Source organism: Vitis vinifera, chromosome 8 (assembly GCF_030704535.1).
Source record: "Vitis vinifera cultivar Pinot Noir 40024 chromosome 8, ASM3070453v1".
Lineage (NCBI taxonomy): Eukaryota > Viridiplantae > Streptophyta > Magnoliopsida > Vitales > Vitaceae > Vitis > Vitis vinifera.
The window spans coordinates 21,722,735-21,749,922 of NC_081812.1; the positions used below are offsets into that span (position 1 = coordinate 21,722,735).

The following is a 27,188-nucleotide window of genomic DNA, read 5'->3' on the forward strand; positions in this document are numbered from 1 at the left end:
CATTACCAAGACTTCTAGTTGACAGAATCTCACACAGGAAAATCAGCCTCGGCATTAGCAATCCTTCAGATCCAAGACATGAAACATCCCAGGAAGGAAGAGAAGCACTTCTCCCACATGAACCAACTTGGAAAAGGAGTAGCACAACACCAAAGTTCCAATAGTACAATGCAATATCGCATGCCGTTACAGACATTCCATCTACATAAAATCAGAATTTAAGAAAGAAAGCTTGTCCAGGCCAGCAGAAAAAAAGGTGTAAATATAGAAAATGCTATATTACATGATGAGTTAGTAATAAACCAGATGACAAAAATAACACAACAAATAAAACAAAAACAACAAAAAGCCTCTACCATTCACACCCAACCCCGTATCCCTAAAAACCCAATACCCTGCACCATTGCTTTCCTTTCTCCTCTTCCTGTGGGACCAGAAAAGACTGCTTCGCTGTTTATTCCCTTTAACATTCAATGGTTTTAAATTTCTTATTTTGGAAATTAAGTAGGGTGTCTTCCATAACCATACAGCACATGAGAACTTCAAGAAAAAGTTCTTGGAATTCCTAGCAGATAGACCTTCAACAATCAAGATGTGGAATTCCAAGCGTTAAACTAAGCAGTAATGGATGAATTCATTTCATTGAGGATTCGACAATATGCAATGTGGTCTGCAGTGTTTTTGAAGCCAGGAATAAAATCTGAAAAGAATCTCAGTACTGCAGCTAGATGTTGTGGATCTGTGGATGCAAATGCTGCTTCAAGAAACAATGAAGGCCGGACAGTAGTCACCTGAAAATTCATGCTACTATTGTTAGATGATATTAAAATAACCATCATTCAGACCGACCAACAACTATATGTAAAATTTGTCTCAACATTTTGATTAAGGGAAACAAGAAAGCCAATTTTCCTCATCTGGAAGAACAACAGGATTTATCTTCAAAAAAGCATCATCTTTCCTATTCCACACCAGCAATTGGCCAATTTAAACAGAAGAGAAATCAACAGTAAACAGGTCTTCCTGTGTTGTGCTTAATATACCATCTCTTTGCACATTCAGCCCTTAGCCTGGATAAAAACGAGTTGTGATAGCCAGATAACAGCTAATCATGATTTTACGAGGATGAATCTTAAAAATTGTCAACTAAAAGCCAGTATTACATTACACCCAGGCATAATGAGAAGTAGGCAAAAATATCAAAGCTGCTTCTTAGAAACAGCATCCTGCATTGGTGCCTAGATACAGTAAATTGGCTGGTCGAATGGAGCCCAGGTAGGAGTTAGTCAACTGGTCTATATTAAACTATACAAGAAAAAAGACAAACGAAGGTTGATGAAATAGATATGTACCCCACCATTACACAGCAATCCAGAGGCATGAGGGATAAGATAATAGGCAAACAATGAAAGAAAAGAGTTCTAGCTGATTACATATTAATTTTTTTCCCAATAAGAATCACCTTATTCTTCCGGGCATAACGTAAAGCTTCCAGATAATATCCATCTTGCACTAGTAACAGAACATAGTCATGGTGTAAAGATAACTGTCTTAGCATATCCAAACCAAGCTTCCTTGTCTGGATATTCTGACGACCTGACTCTAAGAGTTGCAATGCTACTTCTTTTGAGGGTTCAAGAATCTGCAACGGAATTGCTGTTAATCTTAAAATTCATCAAATATAAGAACAGAAAACCTATTCATTACTTTCGGAATTTATACATTCAGAGAAAGGTTTCAACCTTGTTGATGATGAACAACCCAAGTTCTGCATATCGTTCATGCCGGGCCAGTAGTTGTACAGTCAATACATAGATATTTGGATGTACTTTAATTCTTTCTACATTAGCACTGCAACAATAGAAACAAAACACAAGTCATGGCACTACAAATGCAAGCTTCATTATTTCTAAACCCAGTCAAGGCTCCTATTCATATTTCCACATTTTCAATGATAAAACAACTTAAATAATTGTAGAGGTTTAATTTTATACTAAAGTTGGCAACTTAAATTATCGTTGGGTTTATTGTTGCTTGGATTTGAACTTGGACATCTGGGAGATGTGCTAATTTTGAGTCATACAGCAGCCATCACAGTAGAGAAAATTGCAAACCCCAATAACTAAATAGCAAGATTTACTAACTTTTTGTCCTCTCCAGAGCGTAGCTCAGCAATAGTGCCCTTTGGGGAACTATATCACTGGGGTTTGCTTTGCTGACAGTTGAGATAAATGCCTTGCAGTCATGGTGGATTTCTCATCATTTTATTTTATTTTATTTTAAAAAAAGGGCATCTTACAAACTTTTTGTGTGTTAAATTTTGGTTCACATGGACTGTGTAAATGCATTGAGTGAAGAAGCCAACTCATACAGTGTACCTCATCATATTTAAATTCATTATAAATAGCATACCTCCGGAGGAACTCAATAACAATAGTAACAAAGTAAGCAGGGTCTCCTGCCATCTCTTCCTCGACAGAAGCAAACACACAGCTGTACATTTCATCAGGAGAAATTGCGGCTGAGGTCACCTGAGACTCCAGATTCTCAGAATAGTTAGCATTCAATGGGCTGTTACTAGGTCCAAGAAGTTGGGATTGTAAAGATAATTTCTGAACTTCAGATTGAGAACTTTCAGCCACCTTAAAGTTCTCCCTGTCTGCTTTAGCACCCAAAGAACGGAGATGATTTGAGTTTTCAAAACTAACATTCTCCTCAGAGTCTGAAACTGAAAAAGCTGGCGATCTATTGATGGATTCATTTTCCACCCCACTGGCGGATCCATGTTTGATAGATTTTCCAAGTGCATCTTCCCTTCTGATGGATTCATCAACAACAGATGTAGGAGGATTCACATTAGATACATCAGAAGTTGGAGGTTTCTCAGCTTTAATTCCCTTAAAATAGCTGCCGGTTTTAATTGAATTCGAGTAAGAAGTAACCAAGACATCTATTGCCCTAGTAACCATGGACACAGGTCTGCGTTCTAGAATAACAGTGCGTACAATTGCCAAGCACAATTGTTTGGCCTGAAACAAAAATATAATATATGTAAATTGCCCAGTTCATCAAATGTAATTGATCTTTTTTCAAGACTCCAAGAAATTGACATCATTCCACTTTTTTTCAGTAACAACCCATTTTCATTGGTTCTACATTAATGGTGTGCATTTGGAATCCTGATTTCCATTTGGTCTACATATGCCCTCTAAAGCAAACCAGGTAATGTTCATATCAAAATTCAAGAGAATGCTCTTACCTTATTAGCTTCCAACTTCCGTCGCTGCAAAAATTCTAGTACTGATGGCACTTCAGAGCTACTAGCAGAAATAGCCTACAGTGGGAAAAAAAAGAGACATTTATGGCAAGAATAACATAATATTATATCTTAGTAATGATGCACACCACCAACAAAACTTGCCTCTAAATCCAAATGGATCTTCCACAACAATCTCTTAGCAACATCACATATAAGGTCAGGAACAAGAAAGATCCAGTTGTCTCCATATATGATTGTTTCATGATCACTTCTATCGTTTGCCTCTGAACCGTCAGTATCTTTGTTACCAGTTCTAGAGGATGAACTACTGGCTCTTGGGAAACCCCTCAACAGGAGAGGGAGTGGAGCAGATATGGGTGCTCGAGAATCAGCAAATATGTCATATAGTATAACAACCTTTGCATCCACTTGATGAACAAGTAGTACATTATCAACCACACTGATGGCAATCTTGTCTGAATAAATTGGCAAAGAACCCTGAAAATGGAAATGATTATTTAGAAAATAAATTCTGTACAACATAGGAAATAGTGGGAAATTGTTACGATTGCCTTAGGTCCATCAAATCTGAACACGTGCACATGCAAGCTAAAATACACCAGTAAACTAACTAAAAATATTTCACTCAGCATGAGATTTTGTTACAGTGACAGAACTATAAGTACGCACAAATACAAGTAGGGAGATTTAGTTTCCTATGAAAAACAAAATGTGAGCTAATCTTAGCTCAATCATAAGAGGAAAAGAACTGTGGTTGAGACAAACATAAAATAGCCTTTCATGAGATTCAAGTTGCTGGTAGGAATACTTACAGCAATTGCTAAAGAGAAAAGGAAAGTATGTAAGTGGCAAATAATAATAAAAAGAAAGCTCCTTCAATATCTGATCAAAAAGCTCCTCCTCATTTAAAACAAAGACAAAAAGCTCCTCTAGTGACACTAAAACAAGCAAGCAAGAGTAATTCGCCACACCTTCCTCCACTGCTCATCCCAACCATAAGCACACCAATCCAACAGAAGATCCTTGATCGCTCAAACCAGGATAGAGAATAAGGTATATGATTTGCTGTCTCCTCACCATTTTAAGAAAGGCTACATCTGTTTATCACAGAACATCCCTACATATAAGTTGGTCTACAATTAGAATCTCCTTCCGAATGGCTTTCCAAGAGAAAAACAAGCCTCAAAGGAGCATGCGTACCCAAATGTCTTTGGCAGGAAACTGAACCAACCACCTAGAGCACAAAAAAATTGTAGACCAACCCCACAGCCTTCATCCTTTCCAATCTCTGATGAACTCACACAATGAATACACTCCAGAAGACAAACCACCACCTCTAGTTTTCACTCTAGGAATGACCCTAAATCCCCTCAACGGCCCACACATCTGCCACTCTTGCATTTTTTCCAGTAGCAAGACCGTATAGATCAACCTTTGAAGTTTATGCATTAAATGCATACCCTTTTTATAAGCGAATTCTTTAAATGCATACTTTTTTGCCTAGAAAATTTTCATCATTTTTTTTTTTTTTTTTTAAATTTTCAAGAAGCAAACTGCTTCCTAAGTAATATATAATGCAATTGGCTAATAACTATCCACCCATTACTTGGATCTGTGACTTCCAAGCATCAGGTCACTAGGCGACCTTCTGTTCTATTTTATTGGACAAGATCCATAACACAAGCTACACATGTTTGGTGGTTGTGATAGGTTAACTAACCTAGTTTTGAAACTTATGATTCAAAAAAGAGGTAGGCCATTGTTTAAACATAGTCAAGTGTCAATTGGATGCAATGTTCACCTACATAAATCATGATAAAATTAGTAGATTACTTTCAACTAAATCTACCACCACTCCAACAAATTCCAAAGAATTAGCTTGAAGTGGAACAAAATAAAGGACAGAATCTGCGCAAGAATTTTTACCTGTTGTACAACAGCATCACGGTAAAACCTATATGAGTGGAGGAGCATAGCGACCCTATCAACTTGCAAGCAGTATATCCTCCCATAGCTGTGGATATATTAAGAAGAGAATTTGAGTTACATTTTGCAAAAAACTTAAGTTTATTAGAAGAAACCCAACAAAGAAACCTACACAGTGATGATATGGACATCTTCAGCAGCTAGGACAGGCTTATTGTTTGCTTCTGATTTGGCCATTGCCATCTCGAACTTTGGCAAGCGAATCATTCCTGCAGAAGAGAGCTGACCAGAAGGAATAGCAATTTATCAAACTAACAATACAGGAAGCTGTAATCAGTAGCCACATGGATGCATTCTTTATCAAGGAATCAAACATTATATTCCGACTGTGATTTCTAAGGAATGTTTTTCAGGGAAGGGGGCATAAACACTAAGGTGCTCAGTTATAAGATCACATACATACATGACCCTGCACCAACTGAAAGCATAGATGGGGCAACGGTTCTATTGGATCTTGCATTTGACCAAAAATGGCAAGTCAAGAATAACTGCTCTAAGTCTTTCTTCCTCTATTAAAAACTAGATGAACTGCAACTGTCAAGATAGTGAAAGCAGAAGAAAAGCCCTATCTAAACTATTTACTTCCGTTTTTCCTCACAAAATTTTCCACTAGCAACATGAACCAAGCAGGAAAATAGCAATTGAACAACTCATACATCCAAATTTGTATCACACTGTATAGAAACAACACAAAATGTGAGCATTGGAAAACCAATTTTTATTGAAGATTCCAAACAAAGCATAGATAAAAAGGGATTCAAACAAGTTTTAGCTACAAATAAAACTAGCATATATACCTGAAATCCTGTGAAACTCTTGCACTGCATTCCTGAAGCAAGAAGAATCAAGCGGCTTTCATGTGTGTAGACATACCAGCTCACATTCATTTTCTTTGTCTCCACCAAATGGAGTGATTTTGTTTCAGAATCATAGGAGAACAAGTCCATCCCACTGTGATCAAACTCCATCAGGGTGGAAATTTCCAAATACTATTGAACAAAGAGCCCAATACAATATCAAACTGACAAAATAATTTATGCAAATATGCATATAACCAGGATGATGCCTCCACCATGAGACCTTACTAAAGTTATATTGGATGTGAATGGTCCAATTAACGGGCAAACCAGGAACAGCACCTTGAAGCCTTCTGGCATGGAATGGACTCTTTTTTGTTTTTGTTAGGCAACAAACAAACATGGAATGGGCTCTATATACTGGTGGCTCCCCACCAGTCTCAGCAAACTCATAACAAAGCTGGAGGGAATAAAGGTAAAGAGTCTGCACAGTAGCTAAAACCACCATAACCAATTTTATGTCCAAATGAAAGATATATTTCTTGATAGGGTGTTTACATGTAGTCAAATCAAACCTCCCTACTCCCACTCAACCCCTTCAAACCAAGAAAACAAACAAAAGACACTCCAACTAATTATATTAATAAATCCTTTTCCCAACTAAAATTACAAAGCACATGAATTGAGAAACAGGGCCAATCAGCACTGCCTATCATATGTAAATATCGATAACTCCTTTATCCCACTAATTACATCTCACAAGCAGACAAAATTCACAATAACTGCATGGACATTCAATAAATCCAAAATAGTATAATTCATTCTCTGATATCCAAATGGAGTAGATGTTGAACTTTTCTATTACATACCTGGTCTTTACAAATACAATATCACACTTTGGACAGTCTGTCCAAAAAAATCCAAGTATACTCTCAGTCTCTGATCTGCATCTCTGACTAAAAGTCTCCCCTGTTTCTCTATTCCAAAACTGAATTTCATGATTTGATCTTTGAATTGCCAACAATTTTGAATCTAAAGAATATCGAATAGATAACACTGGCCCTTCGCTTATTGAATCAGAAGTAGGAGCAACATGAGAAGCAAAGGGAACAGTTTTCCATGAAAAAACCTATCAACAGAAGGATTGCATCCCATTTAGCTCAGAAGGAATAAAAACACTGAAATTACTGGCGCTTGAAATACAAGACAATTCAATTTCTCACCCATCACATTACCTGATCAGAAGTTGGGGAAAGAATTAGCTTATTTCCATCATCATAAAATAAACCTTTTGATCCAGGAATGCTGCATCTTAGAGGTGGATGTTGAATATAAACATGAGATAGGGCACCAGATCCACCCAAACTAACACTAAGCTGTGAACTTGATGCTTTCCCAAACATGCTTCAAAGTTCCTCGTTCTTCCACCTTAAGACTATAATTTAGCAGAATGTATAATGAAATCCTATGGCAGGTGATCCTCAACTAAGTTCATAGTCTTAGAAAACACTGCAAGAAGAAATAATTATCTAATTAGCAAAATAGCAATAATGTAGGAGAGCTTAAGGAGACAAAGGTAAAGAAAAACTTTTCACTGCACGCTTACAACTATTCTCTCCGAGCCATTAAGCATTTCTGCTTCAGTACACACCAGCTATAAATTGATGAAGGATGATTACAAGCTTAAACCTTTCCTCTGAGCTATTAATCAAAAGGAAGAACACAACTATAGTTAAATATCTTATACAAAGAAACAAATATCAAGAATAAGTTATTCCCATCATATCACAGACTACCACATATCTCTTATCAGTTATAGTAAACAATACCACATTCTGCATGCAATTCTTCAATGCAAGAAATTCTTTCAAACACATATCACGTTCAACTTCAGGAACCTTAGCTGCAACACAACTACCATAGTCTTTTGCCTGTGTCAGTGAAGCTATAATTAAAATAGAATGCCGGGCCAAGTTGAATCACTTTCAAAAAGCAGCTCATGATAGGTAATTTTAGTAAGAAGTAAGAACCCAGAAACCAACCATAAATCAACTAAAAAAGTCCTATTTAGTAATTTAGCTAATGTTGCTTCATATTCTCCAATTTTATTTTGTCAACAGAATGTCATAGTTAACCTTCAATGAAGGTGCAATGTTGTGAGAACTAAAATTTTCCAACCTTACTTGCCACACCCAAAAATCAAATGCACATAAAAAGAATCATCCATTTTCCCTGTATTATAATCACATGGTAGTTTTTTCTTAGGGAATTCCACACACCACTTTTCTTCTTGTATTCCAGTTTTTTATATCTAAATTTAGAAATAAACAGAAATAGTATAATTTTTTTAAGCGCAGAAAATTTCACATAGAGATTTAGGTTTACCCTTAGGACAACCGTCAGATAATTGTTACTAGCATATACTGCCATTACAGCTGATATGCAAATGCTACTTGTTGATTTCAGTCCTTGGGAATACTGAGGCTATTTTGATTGGGGCCTTTTTCCAACTAATTGAAATGGAGAAAAATAACTGAATCATTATATAGGTGTCAATGAAGAACTTCAAGTGTCTGAAATTACGAAAGAAACAGTAATGTTTCCAAACTCACTAAATTAAAGTTCAACAAACCTGAGATGCACAATTGACTAAAATGCGCTTGAGTGTGGAAGTGGTGTTCTTTTCTTTCATATTCCTGTCACTGAGAATGAAGAATCAAATAACCGGCACAAGATTATTAACAATACACCATCTACTTAGAAATTTCATGGGCATAAAGGGCAAGTAATATTAATATTTATGATGGCTCAACATGCTTGTAAAGGTTTAGGATGAGTTATTAGGGACTCTAATGGAATTATAAAAATGACTGCGAGTAGGCATATAAGTAATGCATCAATGATTATTGCGAAATGTATGACTTCCAAGAGATTACATGCCAACCTCTAAAAACAATGGGTTTGTGAACCCAAAGACTGAAAGCAAGTCAAAAATACTGATAGATTGTTATAATAAAAAGAGTAACATTCCTAGTACTATTATGTTATTAATGGAGGATATTTGGAAGCTAACTCATGATCTAAATATTCACAATTGTCATCATATTTATAGGAAAACAAATAGAATAGCATATTGTTTAGTGAAAAAAAAAAATTTGCAGTATAGAGTCTATTTTCCTAGAGTTGTTACAAAGTTTGAATTTGAAGATTATTATGATTTATCTTTCAATAGAATTCATAGATACTATAATTTGTAGTCTCTTTCCATCCAAAAAATAAAATGCTTATAAAGATTACAAAGACAAGTTTTCCTTTGATTTATCATGATGGCAAACAATTGACCTCATCTAGTTGGTCATGCTACCTTCCACATAAACAAATTTTGCATGTAAGCATCAAGAATCAGTTGGAATCATGAGCTATTACAAATTGCAAATACGAGGACATTTGGAAATGAGAGCAGAAGTAGACCATAACTGCAACCCTGACCAAGCGCCCATTTCAAGCTTTTAAAGATTTTCCCAAAACCCATCTAATGGGGTCACAATATGATTTTTTTTTTTTTCTATCCCTGTTCCTGATAGGAGGGTCACAGTACTCGTAATGAGGGAGTTTCCAAATAAGAAAAGGAGTTCAAACTACCAAATTCCATGAATCATAGTTTTAAAAGGTGCAAGGCACACTTAAGGCACCAAAATCTCCCACGCCTGAAATATGATCCATAAAATATGATCCAAAATCTAATCCAAGCAACAAAAAGCTTAAGATTTCAAACATTTAAAATAAGCATTCAACCAAAAAGTAATAAAATTATATAAAATTCAATATACAATTACAAATTTTAAGAATAAAAGTGTTAAAAAAGGAAAAATATAAATAAACAGGATACATCTATCCAACAAGGCGCACGTCTTGGCAAGCAAGATGTTATAACTAGGGAGTGGTTGATCCTTGGGCCTAGAAGTGCTTTACGTGTGCCTTTAACAACTATGCCATGCATATCAACTAAGATATCCAAATTCCAAAAATGACCAATGGCAATCACAATGGACCATCTAACTAGACTCAAAGAGATCATTTGATCATTGAATACTATTAACTGCAACTATACGAAAAAGTGACTACAAAACAATGCTCACTTGAATAATATTGCAATTGAGAAATGAATCACTTGATACAGCATATATCAACTGATTCCTGAATTGTTTTGTCAGTTCCCAAAAATAAAGGGTAAAACAACCGGGTTTCCTTCCAATAAAGAAACCAAATCCCAAAGAGAGTTGTCTTGATTTTCCAAAACAAATATAATCAACGCTTCAAGCAATACATTAATCCAACCACCGCACTTTCTTTTCTTTGTTCTATTACCCTCCTTTAGGGCTGCTGAGAAATAGGGGGAAAAGCCAAGAAAAAAACAAAAAGAAAAGACAGAAAGAAAATCTAGAATCCCACGACCTATGATATTTTGATTTCCAAGAAACAAAAACTCTCACAGCATTTCAGTGGAGATCTTTGGTTTCCCTAATCCAAAATACAAAATAAATATGCCCTTCAAAATTTAGTGTTCATTTCTTTCCCGATTTTTCTCCACAACCAACAGAAAAAGAAATACAAGAAAGATTGAACGAAAACGAGAAACGTATTAAGAAAGAAAAGAAAAGGCAAGGAAACGAGAGAAAGTGAAAGAAAATACCTAGAAGCGTGATCATTTATGAAATCGTAGCAGGAAGAGAAAGTGAGAGAAAGAAACGCTAACTGCAAAATTGGAGTATTCATCAACAAGAAAGATTGAACGATAACGAGAATCGCATTAAGCAAGGAAAGAAAAGGCAAGAAAACGAGAGAAAGTGAAAGAAAATACATCACTTCAGAAATCGTCGCACGAAGAGAAAATCAGGATTTGTTGATTCGCAATAGACTAACACTGCCACCTAACAGTCATGATTATATATATACACACATCAGCGACGTCGCTACGACGCCGTTTTAAGTCACGCACTTTCACCCACCTCAAGTGTAGCCCATCTCAGACAAATAGGGTGCGGTCGCAGGTAGCCAGATATATATATAAAATACCGACAAACTGATCAACTTCAAAAATCTAAATCGAACGCAATCAAATGAATATTTGATTATTGGGCTTGTGAAAAACCAAAAGGGCCAACCCGTCATCAATAGTGGGCCCAGCATACAAGTCCATCAAAGGAATGCAAAAAAAATTGGGTTTTCTTACCATATACACCATGAATGCAGTATTTCTCTTAACATAAGAACAAAAGGAAATTTTAAAAAATATGTAAAAAATTTAAGAGATTACAGACAATTTCTAAGGAATTTAGAGTTTTAATATGTTAGAAATTAATAAAATATGAAAAATTCCGAAGTCGTTATTTACAAGATAATATTAATTTGAGAAGGGCCCAACTACTTAGATCAATGGGTTGGTTTGGACCAAGATCCAGCGTATAGGAGCTCACATAAGGGACCAAGGACAATGGGCCACACCTTGACCCAGCCCGATAGCTGCCTATCTTAGACTCTGATTTAATTGTCTTGACATATTTGGTAGCAATAACATATGATTGAATAGTACTTCATTCCAATAGAAATATTTGATAGATGGTTTTCTTAAAAATAATTTTATTAAAAATATTTCCAGTAAAAATACTGTCAAACGCACTCTAAAAATATATTTGACAACAATTTTAGGGGGTGTTTACAGTCTTTTTAAAACTCGATAGAAATATTTTTTCAAATGTTAAAAAGATTAAAAACGCTTATTAGAATTATTATTAAACAGACTTTAAATGACGTTTTTTTGAAAGTTTTTCAATGTTCTTTTAAGTACATTAGTTTTCTATTTTAAAATAATTTGACAATATTGTTTAAATTTTTTCATATCAAATTTTAAACTCAATGTGTAAAAACAAGATATCAAATATGACTTCCAAAATTATTTTAGAATTTTTATTATTACAAAAAACCCTTCAAAACATATCATTATTTTGTTAATTGACAAAAAAAAATGTTACACCCACAAGAAAACATACCTAGTGATGGGGCAGAGCGGCCCAACTACTCAGATCGCCGCACGATTTGGGACCTACATCAAACTTATGGGCCTGACATAACGGGCCATGAACCAGTGTCCAACTGTGAATCATAATGGGCCAAACCTTGGCCCATCCAATTAGTACCTTATTTATTAACTTTTATGATTTTTTTTTTCTTTTCTAGTAAAATATTAATTTTATAATTAAAAAAAAAAAAAAAAAAAAAAAAAACATACCTAGTGATGGGCCAGGGCGGCCCAACTACTCAGATCGCCGCACAATTTGGGACCTACATCAAACTTATGGTCCTGACATAACGGGCCATGAACCAGTGTCCAACTGTGAATCATAATGGGCTAAACCTTGGCCCATCCAATTAGTGCCTTATTTATTAACTTTTATGATTTTTTTTTCTTTTCTAATAAAATATTAATTTTATAATTAAAAAAAAAAACCTTTTTCTATAAATAACAAGATATATAAACAAATCATATACATATTTGATTGCCCAACATATCTAGCTCATTCACTTATTCGTGTCAAATTGATCCATTGATGATTAAATTTATTAATGATCTTTGTATGATTTAATCCAATTATGATCATTTAACTTATATAAATTTATTTAACTTTATATATTTAAAATTTAAAAATAAATTATAAATTATAAATATCATATAGTTTAAAAAATTAAATACACTAAATTTCTTTATATATATTTTATTATAAAGATTAAAAATATTTTATAATTAAAGCATTGTATAGAAATAATGAATAAGGGTAATTGAGTTTAAAATTTTAATTTAATTTTCATATTATTAATATAGATAATTAAAATTAAAAATTAAAAAAACTAAAAAATATTATAAATAATATATTTATACATTTTAAATTTTAAATAGATTATACATGTTAGAATTGTGTTGATAGGTTTAATGGGTTGGACTCAAGTTCATAGGTTTAATAGGTTAGAATTGTGTTAATAGGTTTAACAAGTTTGAATCATGTTAATTCGTTATATGTGTCATTTTATACATCTCAAATTCAACTCATATATCAAATGGGTTAAACAGGTTATATCATTTTATCTATTTAATAAATACATAATATAACTTAATTTATTTATTAAATGAATTAAATTGATCATATCATATCATTTTTATAATAAATAAATCGTATTTGTATTAAGTTACCAATGTTTTTATAACCGAATCGATCATTGAATCGAAAAGGTTATTGATTCACGGTTCAATCGTGATTGAATCAATAATGTCATAAATATATAATTTATATATTATTAAAATTAAAATTAATTTTAAAAAATTAAATATATATATATATATATATATATATATATAATAAAAAAAATTATAATATTTATAATATTATTTGTTCTTTTTTATATAAATGTATTGATATTTTAAATTTTTGTGTATAATATTTAACTATGAAATTATATTGAAAATAAAAGAAAAATCTTATATATATACTGTTATTAATGAAATAAGATATGTAAATTATTTTTGATATATTTTACAGAAAATAGAAAAACAGTGAAGCGATGCACTACTCTTCCTTGAGAGTAATGTCCATGGTTCAAACCCCTTGCAGTTTAAAAGCTGATTTTTCATTTAAATCAGCTACTAACATTAGTCCCACATTGGAAAACAGAGGAGACATAAAAGATTTTATAAGCATCTCTCATCCGTGATAGGGACAGGGCATTGTGGTCCATGAGATAAAGTGCAAAATTCATTGCATAGGAAGGGCGAGGCCTATTTTGGCAAAACCAAGGAGAGTTGAACCGTTCACACGGTTTAGGCGGCCTGAGGCCCGTCCCACGGTTTGACAAGCGGTCCGGTTTTCAAAGTGGGGGCCTAGGCCTAATCCTGAGCCTCTTGTGCGTCCTGCAAAACGGGGGTTGGGCCTAATCCATAGGAGGATAGCAATTCTTGTTGTATAGCTTACGGGTTAGGTTAGAAAAGAAATAAGGTGGAAAATAGTCACAAACTAAAACAACATTGTGTGTGTGTGTGTTTTTTTTTTTTTTAATAATTCCATTTCTAATTAGATATTTATCTAATTATTTTTTTAAAATAAAAAATAAAAAATAAAAAATAAAAAATAAAAAATAAAAAATAAAAAATAAAAAATAAAAAATAAAAACCCACTATAATTACCATAAAATTATATTTTGTGTAATCTGTGAATATTATTAGAATTTTATTTTAGCCTTCTCTAATGAAATTAATATTTGTGATTTATGTTTACGAAGGTTAAAAGGTAAAAAATTCCAACATAAATTTACATAAATTGTTTCTTTCATATACTTCATTGAATTTACAAATCCATACTTCATAACCTCATGTAAAGGTAAAATTATTTGACAATAGATTTTGCAATCCCTTCCGATTACAATGAATCATCTTCTGTTGCTCATCTTCATGCCATCAAGATAGGGTTTAGTGCTTGGTTCTATCGATATTGGCTTGATGATGAATAATGTCAATCGATCTTTGGTCACCCCAATTGATGTACCGATACCATCTCCAAACTGAAAAATACATTGAGCTGATCGCGCCATGTTCAATGATGAATTTATTAAGGACTTTGGGAGAGAGCTATCAGTACTTGCTTCATTCAACTTTTTCCATGAGTAACGTATAAGCTTCTCTACTTGATCTCGAGCTTGTTCTTCGGATATACATTCTTCAATCATGTAACATTGGATAGATTTTGCCACGTCGCCTCTCGCAATCTCGGCCTAAGATGAGAACATGAAAAGTGTTAGATTCACAATATAGTTCAATTGTATCTAAAAAATAAAATAATTTAGTTTAATAGAATAATAGGTTTAGTTAATATACCGAAGAAGTTCCCAAATCATCGCTAAGTCGAGTAATAAGAGATGACCAATAAAGTAGATTAGAGGCATTGTCTAAACAATTGTTCAAGTTTCCCTTGGTGGCACAACCCATTAGAAAATAGGCATGGACCATGGCTGCAGGACCCCCTACGGAAGTCCAGGCATTGCTTAAGTATTCATCGATGCTTGGCTTATACCCATTGTAAAACCATTGAGCTTCCATTGAGTAGGATGTACAAAGATTTAGCCACTGCAGTAAACATCAATTAGCCAACGTTAGTGGAAAATAACGATTAAATATTTAAGATTCTTTTGAATCATGTAAATTAGAAGAAAAAGGAAAAGGAGGACGTAGGAGACAAAATTCTATCGTGTCATGTGGAAAATTGGTTTAGGTAGGGTATGACCACACATGTTCATTTTTCTATCTGGTTCAAGAAAATTTGAAGGAAAATGGAAGAGAAAGAAAATACAACTGAAAAGTAGAAGAAAAGAAAACGTGAAGAAAAAAAAAAAGATTAAAAGTTGATAAATTAATTTTTTTTGTTACTTCAAAGTCACTTTTTTTATTTTAACTCATCAATATAAATATTAAATAATTTAAAAATACATAAGTTTTTAATTAGTTTTAATTATATTTGATTTTCTTTGATATTTTTCATAAGACAACCAAATATGAAAAAATAATTTTCTTTACATTTTTCTTCTTTCTTTAGTATTTTTCGGAACCAAACATAACCTAAGAGTATCCAAAATGCTAGCTTACCTGACTTTTAAGATAGGGTAAAATATATAGGTCGTGATCTCTTAATGCATCATAGGCCATTTCATTAGCAAAGTTGAACATGGCCAAGTAACATATCTTCATGTAATCTGGAAGGTCCACCAGTGCCTCAGTATCCCATCTACTCATAACAAAGAAAGGAAAAAAATTGTTCAAGGCAATTGACATCTAAGTGAAAGACAGAACAAGATATGAAAAAAGATTAGCAGCTTGTATTAAAATCATGTTATATATTTCATACCGATTCACAGCATCTGTAAAACGTCGAAGCTCATCCGGTGATCCATATATGTCATACATGTCATCTATGGCTGTTAATATGCATATGAATTTGGTGAGTCCTATCCTGCATTTGGAGAAGTGGGGCTCAGGAGCGATCCCCATTGACCACAAATAGTTCTCCATCAATCGATCCCGAGAAAAACTTAGCTTCTCCTTAAATCCCAAGTCCGTCCACCACCTAATGAATCAAGTCTCAAACATGTTAATATGACATGTCAACCTGCTGCCATGAAACAACTGGGGTTTTAATTGGTACAGTTTTACCTTGTTAGCTCCTTCAACTCCGTCTGATATGATGATTGCACTAGATTGTAGTCCAGCTTGGCTAGCTCAAGGAGAGCTGAGTTCTTCGTATTGCGCCTTTGGTAGATATCGATGAAGTTTCGGGCTTCTAGCCTTGGCATTCTCCAGTGTAAGGGAACTTCCAGGGACTGCTGCACTTGGTCAGCTAAATTACTCTCCAAATTCCCAACCAGTGACTTCAAATGTATAGTACTGAACCTCCTGGCTTCTTCCAAGTCATCTTCTCCCTCGACTCCAAGATGGGAAGCTTCATACAAACTCAAAGGCCCAGCAATATCCTGGCTGATGCCATCCATGAATCTCCCATCTTTACTTCTGAATTGATCAAACACCTCTGCTTTCGTAGTCACCAAGAGGCCAAATTGTTCAGGAACTTGCTTCTGACCATAAAAACATTATCAAACACATCTGCTAAAAGAACAAACCTGAGCTAACTGGATAGCCGTGTTGTCGTAGAAGTCTAAATCGGAGTGCAGTTGTGGAAAGATCATCGGTAGTGGTATCATCCAAATGAACAAGATCAATAGCCTCTTTGATCTCCTCCTCCAAATGGTAAGCCACTCCCAACCGTTGCATCGAATCAATGAACTCTAATCGGGAGGAAGTGTCTCTAGCGTCCTTAATTACCCTTTTAGCTTCTTCCTTCAAGTCCTCTAATTGGTTGGAATAGCCCTCATTCTGCAAAACAATTCAATAGTTCATAAGCAAACTTGGTTTATTATGTACATATATGCATACATATGTTACACTTACCGTATAGGGAGTGCTTAAGGACTCAATAAATTTGGGGTCCCAAATGCTAGGATGGTAATTAGCTGATCGCCTTTCGGTCACTTGTAACTCATCAATCTTCGAAGTGATTGTGAGGTTGGGCAATTCTGATCTCCCTTGCTTGATTCTCATTCTTGGGGATGCCATGGCAAAATTTTTACGACAATTGAGGGCACCATAGGCCAAGGGTGAGAGGGATTTGAGGGTTAGTTCCATTGCAGAGATCTAAGCTAAGTTTCAATCCTAAAGCGAAGAGAGGTAGTTGATTTGAATGTTCAAGCTCAAACACATCCCACACATATATATATATACCATCCACAAGAAAACATACCCAGTGATGGGCCAGGGCGGCCCAACTACTCAGAATGCCGCACGATTTGGGACCTACATCAAACTTATGGTCCTGACATAATGGGCCATGGACCAATGTCCAACTGTGAATCATAATGGACCAAACCTTGGCCCATCCGATTAGTGCCTTATTTGTTAACTTTTATGATTTTTTTTCTTTCTTTTCAAGTAAAATATTAATTTTATAATTAAAAAAAAAATCTTTTCTATAAATAACAAGATCTCAAAATTTTCAATCATCTTGCTAGGGTTTGTTAAAAAAATGCTATCATAGTTTATAAGTTGGTTAGAATTTGCAATCAGAGGCTTGAAATGGGGGTTATCTTAGAAATCTCAACAATGCCTCAAAAAAGAAAACAGCAGTGATGGAACTGCTCAACCAAAAATTAATCAAGGACCCCACCAACCCTGAATGGCTTGCATAGCTACAACAATGGCGGAGGATCTGCAAACTTTCTAGAGCATGTTTGGAAAGAGGGAAAATCTCTCCAAACATAAAAATTCCATTACAAGAAAAAGAACCCATAAATATAGGCTTGTGTCTGGAAAATACGGAGAGAGAGGTCGATAATATAAGCAAGTTCCCATCAAGGGGCCTACAATACGACACATCGGAAGAAAAAGTCAAGAAGTTTATGTGTGGAGGAAGTGGTGAAAAACAAGATAAAAAGACATAAGGAGGAGGAGGAGAGAGTATTTGTGTTTGTGTATGATGGAGGGACCACATTGATAATGCCAAGGAGCATTGTGCTATAATAGGGAAGTACCATGACCCACTTTTGAAGGGCAAGGGACTTATCCCATTTCCCATCTATTTCTCATCTATCTCTCTGACAAGTACCAATGAACAACAACTGCAAAAAACATGAAAGAAATGGTAGGGCCTGTCTCATTATTATTATTTAATTTTGATTTTTTTTTAAATATAGTTTTTTTTTTAAGATTTTGCTTTCAAAATTTATTTTTTTGAAACAAAAAGAAAAACTTTTTTTGTTTTTATTTATTTTTGTATTTTGTATTTATTATTTGAAGTATAAAATTGTTTTAAAAATAAATTTCAATTTGGTAAAAATAATAAAGAAATTATTTTAAAAATTAATATTCAAAATTTATTTTCAAAAATTTTATCAAACAAATTCCTTCCAATAAAGAAACCAAATCCCAAAGAGAGTTGTCTTGATTTTCCAAAACAAATATGATCAACGCTTCAACCAATACATTAATCCAACCACTGCACTTTCTTTTCTTTGTTCTATTACCCTCTTTTAGGGCTGCTGAGAAATAGGGGGAAAAGCCAAGAAAAAAACCAAAAGAAAAGACAGAAAGAAAATCTAGAATCCCACTGTGGGATCCTCCCTAAAAAATGTCACGTGGCTTCCTCTCCCTTGGACACGCAGACGTCCCCCTTTCGACGCGTGGCATAGCTCATTCCACTCGGGGAGGAATTCTGTCCGACCGATGTTCCACCTTCTCCGGATATTTCACACCCGCGCCTGCCGCCGGATGGGAGAGGAGGGCGATTCAACTTCCCCGGTCAGACATGTCTGAATCCTCTAATAGCGCTTACCTGGAGAACATCCGCAGCCGACAATTCAGATTTCCCGAACAGCTTGGCTCGTCAGACACTCGCGATTCGCCAGATCCATTTCCGCCCACAATCAAAAAGCAAACTCCAACAATACTGACGACCAAATCTCCTGAACTGTCACTCATCTTTAATGCAAGATACACTTGATAAGACATTCCCAAGTCTTCTCAGGTCGCCTGACGCATCCCGATATTTAAAGTCATAAATTGAGGCGACATCCACCGCCTGAATATCTTCCTGACAGCCGCCACCTCGCACCAGAAACGCCATGATTGCTTCGCCACCCTATGAGCCGCAATCATGACGATGGGACCTGCTAGCACAGCGGGGCCATACTCTCTGACTCATATATAAACTCTAAGGAGGCTCTCAGGAAGGTAAGCATCCTTGACGAAAATCACGGAGCAACACTCCCAAAGGAAAACTCTATTTTCCAACAACTTCCAAAAGACTAACTTAATCATCGGAGGGTGTATCCGGACAACCCATCTGGACATCTTTTTTGCAGGACGAAGGAGGATTCACTGTAACGCGTTGATCGAGATTCTGTTGCTGGTGATTACTATTGCAGCAGGGGAATTTTGCCATCAATATTGGCGCCGTCTGTGGGAACATCTTTTCTTATCAGTAAATCCTATACCTTCCAACTGTAAAGATGACTTCACCCTCAAGGAGTCGTTCTTCCGCCAGAGGTGATGAAGGTTACTTCGAATGGCGAAGTGACATGGAAAGACGACAACGAGAAAACGAATGGCAAATGCAAATTCTGCTCCAAGAAACAAGGAGACTCAGGGAAGAAAATAATGTCTTGAGGATCCGAAGCTCTTTCCAACCTCAGCACTATCAATGGATGCAAGACCCCTGTCACAACCAGGGAGCTCCATTCCCCCGAGAGGCGAGCCCAACCCTCGGGGCGCATGAAGCATGTCCTAATGAAACCCCGGTGCACGCTCACCATGTTCGATGAGACGAGAGTCCAGGCTCTACTCGAGTCTCGTCCAAGCGACAACGTGAGAAAAGGCCCCAAATATCCGACGCAATGCGCGCGCGTCTGGGACACCAAACAACCAACAAGTACAGGCCTCATACCACCATATCACTGGAGGCACACTCCGAGTCTTCAAGCTCGCCTACTTTACGAGGACATGCCGCCCGCCCACCTGTGTCGCGGGTTGGTAAAGATCCCTCGCACACAGCCCCTCTAGGCTCTATCAACAGGCGCTTGGACAACATGCTCTCCACGCCTTTCAGCCCTTGCATTATTAAATATGAACCCCCACGAGGGTTCATCGTCCCGAAATTCTCCACGTATAATGGATCTAGCGATCCTTTTGATCACATAATGCATTATCGGTAGCTCATGACCCTAGACATAGGGAATGATATGCTGTTATGCAATTTTTTCCCAGCAAGCCTACAAGGCCAAGCTCTCTCATGGTTTCACCGACTGCCCGCGAACTCGATTGACAATTTTCGGGATCTGTCCGATGTCTTCGTGGGGCAATACTTATGCTCAACCAAGCATAAGTAAAATATCAGCACCTTGTAGAACATCAAAATGCAAGAAAATGAAACTTTGAGAGAGTTCGTGAAGCGCTTCGAACAAGTTGTCTTACAAGTTGAATCGTACAGTATGGACACAGTCCTCCAAATTTTTAAACGGAGCATATGCCCAGGAACCCCCTTCTTCGAGTCCCTCGCCAAAAAACCTCCTACATCCATGGACGATTTATTCCGGCGTGCGAGTAAATACTCCATGCTAGAGGACGACGTCCAAGCCGCTACACAGGAGGTCCTGGTAGTTGGCCAAGCCGCGAGAAACGAAGCCACCAGAAGCTTCAAAGCACCCAACCATCCTGGGTCGTCCAACAGGGGGCAAGATGAGCGACGCCCGCCACTCATTTGAACACCTCTCACCAAGTCGTACGAAAAACTGCTTCCTATAATCCGCGATCTGTCCGGCTTCAGATGACCAGTACCAATAAGATCGAACCCCTCAGAAAGGGACTGCAACAAAAGATGTGATTACCATAAAGATCATGGGCACACTACTGAAACATGTAGAAGCCTCCATTACATGGTGGAGGATCTCCTAAAGGCGGGACACTTGAAGCAATACGTCCGAACTGCGCCTAAAGGTGAAGGATCTTCCCATGGTCGAGGCCCACACGCCCCAGCGACTCCTGTTAGGGCAGTAATCAACTACATACACGGAGGACCCTTGGATGACGAGTACAGTTCCAAAAGGAAAAGACAGAGACTGCTGCGAGCAACCACGGTTCGGGAACACGTAAGCTCCATCCAGCCGGGATTAGCCAGTGGGGGCATCCACCCCATAGACGGAACCATTGTTTTCCCTGCTGTGGATCCCGCTCGAGTACTGCAGCCACATCAAGATGCTCTCATCCTAGCATTAGGAGTTGGAGACTTCGACGTGAAAAGAATCCTGGTCGATCCAGGGAGCTCCGCGGATCTGTTGCAAGTGGCGGTCATCAAACAAATGGGTTTCATACCCTCCAGCCTGGAGAATCCTGGAAGAATCCTTTCCGGATTCAACGGTTCTTCCACAACCTTGCTTGGGGATATCACACTGCCGGTTCAAGCCGGGCCAGTCATCCTGAACGTTCTATTTTCTATGGTTAAGGATTTATCCCCTTTCAATGTCATTTTGGGACGCACGTGGTTGCATGGTATGAAGGTCATTCCATCCACATACCATCAAATGGTCAGCTTCATCACCCAAGATGGGCAAATTGATCTTTACGGAAGCCAGCTCGCTACTCAACAATGTTATCAGATCGCTCGCGAGGCCAGACCCAGCACCGACCACGAACACTCCCCCAAAGAAGCAAATGCTTCTGACCAATAGCAATTATAGCACCCGGCAAACAAAGATCCCCCGGCAGCAGACCCACTGGAAGTTGTCCAGATATCAGAGGAGGGTGAATGCTTCACGTACGTCAGTACCCTCCTACCGCCAGCCGAAAGATTCGAGCTTCAAAAGGTGCTCCAACAAAATCGCGATATCTTTGCTTGGGCCCACTCGGACATGCCTGGAATACTTCCGAGCGTCGCCTCTCACCGACTCAATGTATTAGCCACCTCTAAGCCCGTTCGACAAAAAATCCGACGATTCCACCCGGACAGGCAAAAGGTCATTCAGGAAGAAATGGAAAAATTATTGAAGGTCGGGTTTATAAGGAAGGTGGAGTATCTGGAATGGTTGGCAAACGTAGTAGTGGTCCCCAAGAAGGGAAGAAAATGGCGGGTGTGCGTAGACTACACCAATCTCAATGACGCGTGCCTCAAAGACAATTTTCCACTACCGCGAATAGACTAGATAGTGGATGCAACCTCCGGGCATGAAATGCTATCCTTTTTGGATGCTTTCTCTGGGTATCACCAAATTCCCATGGCACCGGGAGACGAAGAAAAAACCGCCTTCATAACTCCTCACGGGTTCTACTGTTATAGAGTCATGTCATTCGGACTCAAGAACGCTAGGGCCACGTACCAGAGGTTAATGACCAAGATTTTCAAGCCGCTGATTGGCGACATTGTTGAGGTGTACGTTGATGACGTGGTAGTCAAAAGCAAAACCCGAAGCGAACACACCCAGCATTTGCAAAAAGTTTTTCATTTATTGAGAAAATATGGCATGAAACTTAACCCAGCCAAATGCGCATTCAGTGTAAGCTCGGGGAAGTTCCGAAGGTTCATGGTTACCCAAAGAGGAATCGAAATCAATCCAGATTAGGTGAAAACGGTCGCGAACATGCTTGCACCAACAAACAAGAAGCAGTTGCAATGCCTCACTGGCAAACTCATCGCTCTCGGACGGTTCATAGCTCGATTCACAGACAAGATGAAGCCTTTCTTCCTGGCACTCCGAGATGTTGGTAAATCTGGATGGACGCAAAGCTGCCAGAATGCTTTTGAAGAAATCAAACGGTATATTTCTCAACCCCCCATTCTAAGCAGTCCGCTACCTGGGGAAAGACTACCTGTATCTAGCAGTTACCGATTGGGCTGTTAGTGCGGTCTTGCTCTGTTCCTTGTCACCCCGAGAGCAAAGACCTGTATATTTCATTAGCAAAGCGTTTGCCGATGCAGAGACAAGGTATTCAAGGATGGAGCAGACTGCTTTGGCGTTGCGCACAGCCGCTCAGAAACTGCGTCCCTATTTCCAAGCTCACCCCATAACAGTTTTTACCAATCAACCCCTCAGAAACGTTTTGCATAAATCGGACATAACGGGAAGGATGCTACGATGGGCGATAGAGCTAAACGAATATGGGATAGATTATCAACCCAGACTATCCCTGAAGGGACAGGTCATGGCAGATTTTATAGCAGAGTTGCCTGAAGTGCGCGCGCCGGACAAAAAATGGACTCCAGATGATTGGTGGTCTCTGCATGTTGATGGGGCCTCCCGCTCGTCTGGATCAGGAGTCGAACTCCTCCTCAAAGCACCAACCGGAGAACGGTTGGAGCAATCCATCCGTCTGGATTTTCCCGCCTCAAACAACGAAGCTGAATATGAGGTCATCCTATCCGGAGTAGGCCTTGCAATCACCCTCAACGCCTCAAAAGTCAAAATCCATAGCGACTCCCAGCTCGTCGTGGGGCAAATACTAAAAGAGTATGAGGCCAAAGACGAGCGCATGGCCAAATACTTATTGAAAGTACAAGAATCACTCAGTCGGTTGGGAGAGTGGGTCATTGAGAAAATCCCAAGGGGAGAAAATGTGCAGGCCGACGCTTTGGCGGGAATAGCTGCATCATTTCCCGTGAAAGAGTCAACAATGCTACCTGTATACGTTTAAGTCACTCCCACCATCGCTGAATCACACGTTTGCAATGTGGGCCCAAAGGAATACGACTGGGCAGTTGACATCAGGACCTATTTACAAACGGGAGCATTGCCTGAAGATCCCAAACGCGCCCACAAAATTCGGGTGCAAGCGTCCCTCTTTACCCTAATCGGAGGTGATCTCTACAGGCGATCCTTCGGAGGTTTGTACCTCAGATGTTTGATCTAGCCGGAGATCCAATATGTTCTATCTGAACTTCATGAAGGCGTTTGCGGCAACCACTCAAGGGGCCGAACCCTGGTGCACCAGGCGCATTCGCAAGGATATTATTTGCCTACCATGAGGTAGGACGCGGGATCTATGTCAGGAAATGCGACAAATGTCAAAAACACGCGCCAATCCCACATATACCCGCTGAGACGTTACACTCAGTAACAAGCCCTTGACCTTTCGCACAATGGGGGATGGATATCGTGGGACTCTTTCCCACTACAGCCGCTTAAAAGAAGTTTTTACTTGTTGCCACCGATTATTTCAGCAAGTGGGTGGAAGCTGAAGCCTACGCAAGCATTAAGGACAAGGACGCCAAAAGGTTCGTCTGGAAAAATATAGTGTATCGATTTGGAATCCTTCAGGCAATCATAGCCGACAACGACCCTCAATTTGATGGCTCTGCCTTTAAAGATTTTTGTGCGGAACTTCACATCAAAAACCTGTATTCCACGCCGCGGTATCCTCAGAGCAACGATTAAGCGAAAGCGACTAATAAAACCTTACTGAGTGCGTTGAAGAAACGGTTGGAAAAAACCAAAGGAAAGTGGGTAGAAGAGCTGTCCGGCGTTCTATAGGCCGATAACACACCCGGAAGGCCGACAGGGAATACCCCGTTCGCCCTCACATACGGAACAGATGTCATCATCCCAACTGAAATGGGTATGCCCATAGCCCGGACTGCCGTCCAAGGTCAAAGAAATGAAGACGACGAGCTGGCAAGGCACTTGGATTGCACGAATGAGGCTAGAGTAGCAGCATCCATCCGGATGGCCGCATATCAACAAAAGGTGGCTGCATATTATAATAGGAGGGTGCGACCTCGGATTTTCAAGGAAAGATCATTGGTACTTAGAAAAATCTTCAAAAACATGGCTGAGAAAGGAGCCAGAAAATTTCAGGCTAATTGGGAAGGTCCTTATGTAGTGTCAAAAGCCAACGAAAATGGGTCGTACTATTTGCAAACCTTAAATGGAACCCTCCTACTCCGCCTTTGGAATGTAGTCAATCTAAAGCAATACTACCAATGAAAGAGAAATTTTGTAAAGGTAGCATTTTTATCCCGCCTTTTCTGACCGGGTTAGACATGCGATATAAAAGGGGGCATTGTGGGATCCCCCCTAAAAAATGCCACGTGGCTTCCTCTCCCTTGGACACGAAGACGTCCCCCTTGCGACGCGTGGCATAGTTCATTCCACCCGGGGAGGAATTCTGTCCGGCCAACGTTCCACCTTATCCGGATATCTTACATCAGGAATTATGTCTGGCCGACGTTCCACCTTATCCGGATATCTCACATCCGGAATTCTGTCCGGCCGACGTTCCACCTTCTCCGGATATTTCACACCCGGCACCTACCGCCGGATGGGAGAGGAGGGCGATTCAACTTCCCCAGTTAGACATGTCCGGATCCTCTGGTAGCGCTTACCTAGAGAACATCCACAGCTGACAATTCAGATTCCCCGGACAGCTTGGCTCGTCAGACACTCGCGATTCACCGGATCCATTTCCGTCCACAATCAAAAAGCAAACTTCGACAATGCTGACAACCAAGTATCTTGAACTGTCACTCATCTTTAATGCAAGATACACTCGATAAGACATTCCCAAGTCTTTTCAGGTCGTCTGACGCATCCCCGATATTTAAAGTCATAAATTGAGGCGACATCCGCCGCCTAAATATCTTCCTGACAGCCGCCGCCTGAATATCTTCCTGACAGCCGCCACCTCGCACCAGAAACGTCATGATTGCTTCGCCACCCTATGAGCCGCAATCATGACGATGGGACCCGCTAGCACAGCGGAGCCATACTCTCTGACTCATATATAAACTCTAAGGAGGCTCTCAGGAAGGTAAGCATCCTTGACGAAAATCACGGAGTAACACTCCTAAAGGAAAACTCTATTTTCCAACAACTTCCAAAAAACTAACTTAATCATCGGAGGGTGTGTCCGAACAAACCATCCGGACATCTTTTTTGCAGGAGGAATGAGGAATCACTGTAACGCGTTGATCAAGATTCTGTTGCTGGTGATTACTATTGCAGCAGGGTAATTTTGCTATCAACACCCACGACCTATGATATTTTGATTTCCAAGAAACAAAAACTCTCATAGCATTTCAGTAGAGATCTTTGGTTTCCCTAATCCAAAATACAAAATAAATATGCCCTTCAAAATTTAGTGTTCATTTCTTTCCCGATTTTTCTCCACAACCAACAGAAAAAGAAATACAAGAAAGATTGAACGAAAACGAGAAACGTATTAAGAAAGAAAAGAAAAGGCAAGGAAACGAGAGAAAGTGAAAGAAAATACCTAGAAGCGTGATCATTTATGAAATCGTAGCAAGAAGAGAAGTGAGAGAAAAAAACGCTAACTGCAAAATTGGAGTATTCATCAACAAGAAAGATTGAACGATAACGAGAATCGCATTAAGTAAGGAAAGAAAAGGCAAGAAAACGAGAGAAAGTGAAAGAAAATACCTATAAATGTGATCACTTCAGAAATCGTCGCACGAAGAGAAAATCAGGATTTGTTGATTCGCAATAGACTAACAAACTACCACCTAACAGTCATGATATATATATACACACATCAGCGACGTTGCTATGACGCCGTTTTAAGTCACGCACTTTCATCCACCTCAAGTGTAGCCCATCTCAGACAAATAGGGTGCGGTCGCAGGTAGCCATATATATATATATAAAATACCGACAAACTGATCAACTTCAAAAATCTAAATCGAACGCAATCAAATGAATATTTGATTATTGGGCTTGTGAAAAACCAAAAGGTCCAACCCGTCATCAATAGTGGGCCCAGAATACAAGCCCATCAAAGGAAAGCAAAAAAATTGGGTTTTCTTACCATATACACCATGAATACAATATTTATCTTAACATAAGAACAAAAGGAAATTTTAAAAAATATATAAAAAAATTTAAGAAATTACAGACAATTTCTAAGGAATTTAGAGTTTTAATATGTTAGAAATTAATAAAATATGAAAAATTCGGAAGTCATTATTTACTAGATAATACTA

The 27,188-nt window shown here is 38.2% G+C and overlaps 2 protein-coding genes and 1 long non-coding RNA gene across 14 annotated transcripts; all 3 read right to left on the reverse strand.

Annotated features, from left to right (window-relative positions):
• Nucleotides 1-239: 239 nt before the first annotated feature.
• LOC100853499 (uncharacterized) lies at nt 240-26,732 on the reverse strand. Of its 12 annotated transcripts, none has more exons than XM_059739279.1 (17): nt 10,930-11,101; nt 10,757-10,818; nt 8,696-8,765; nt 8,449-8,573; nt 7,893-7,994; nt 7,670-7,764; nt 7,299-7,572; nt 6,933-7,192; nt 6,064-6,217; nt 5,379-5,488; nt 5,207-5,294; nt 3,422-3,757; nt 3,260-3,334; nt 2,413-3,029; nt 1,743-1,851; nt 1,463-1,642; nt 240-791 (listed from the first exon to the last, which is right to left on the reverse strand). In XM_059739279.1, exons 7-17 carry the CDS (start codon nt 7,464-7,466, stop codon nt 615-617), a joined length of 2,274 nt encoding a protein of 757 aa, XP_059595262.1. In that variant the 5' UTR covers nt 7,467-7,572; nt 7,670-7,764; nt 7,893-7,994; nt 8,449-8,573; nt 8,696-8,765; nt 10,757-10,818; nt 10,930-11,101; the 3' UTR covers nt 240-614. The 12 variants fall into 12 exon arrangements, with proteins under 12 accessions (XP_059595262.1, XP_059595264.1, XP_019077265.1 ...); XM_059739281.1 differs by having other exon boundaries at nt 8,696-8,759; nt 10,925-11,101; XM_019221720.2 differs by having other exon boundaries at nt 10,925-11,101.
• LOC132254193 (uncharacterized) lies at nt 3,883-5,198 on the reverse strand. The gene is made up of 2 exons (XR_009466464.1): nt 4,481-5,198; nt 3,883-4,397 (listed from the first exon to the last, which is right to left on the reverse strand). It is a non-coding gene; the product is annotated as an uncharacterized LOC132254193 (long non-coding RNA).
• On the reverse strand, nt 14,539-17,338 carry LOC100253797 (myrcene synthase, chloroplastic-like). Its single transcript, NM_001281080.1, is given in 7 exon segments — nt 14,539-14,880; nt 14,984-15,232; nt 15,749-15,887; nt 16,008-16,226; nt 16,313-16,685; nt 16,777-17,029; nt 17,105-17,338. Coding segments are annotated over 7 exon segments (1,809 nt in total).
• Nucleotides 26,733-27,188: the final 456 nt, after the last annotated feature.

Coding starts and splice junctions, on each gene's coding strand:
- LOC100853499 (XM_019221721.2), bottom strand. CDS start 7,466: ATGTTTGGGAAAGCATCAAGTTCACAGCTTAGTGTTAGTTTGGGTGGA. Junction 7,193..7,298: donor TTTCCCCAACTTCTGATCAG/GTAATGTGATGG, acceptor TTCTGTTGATAG/GTTTTTTCATGGAAAACTGT. Junction 3,758..5,206: donor GTGATGCTGTTGTACAACAG/GTAAAAATTCTT, acceptor TTCCATTTTCAG/GGTTCTTTGCCAATTTATTC.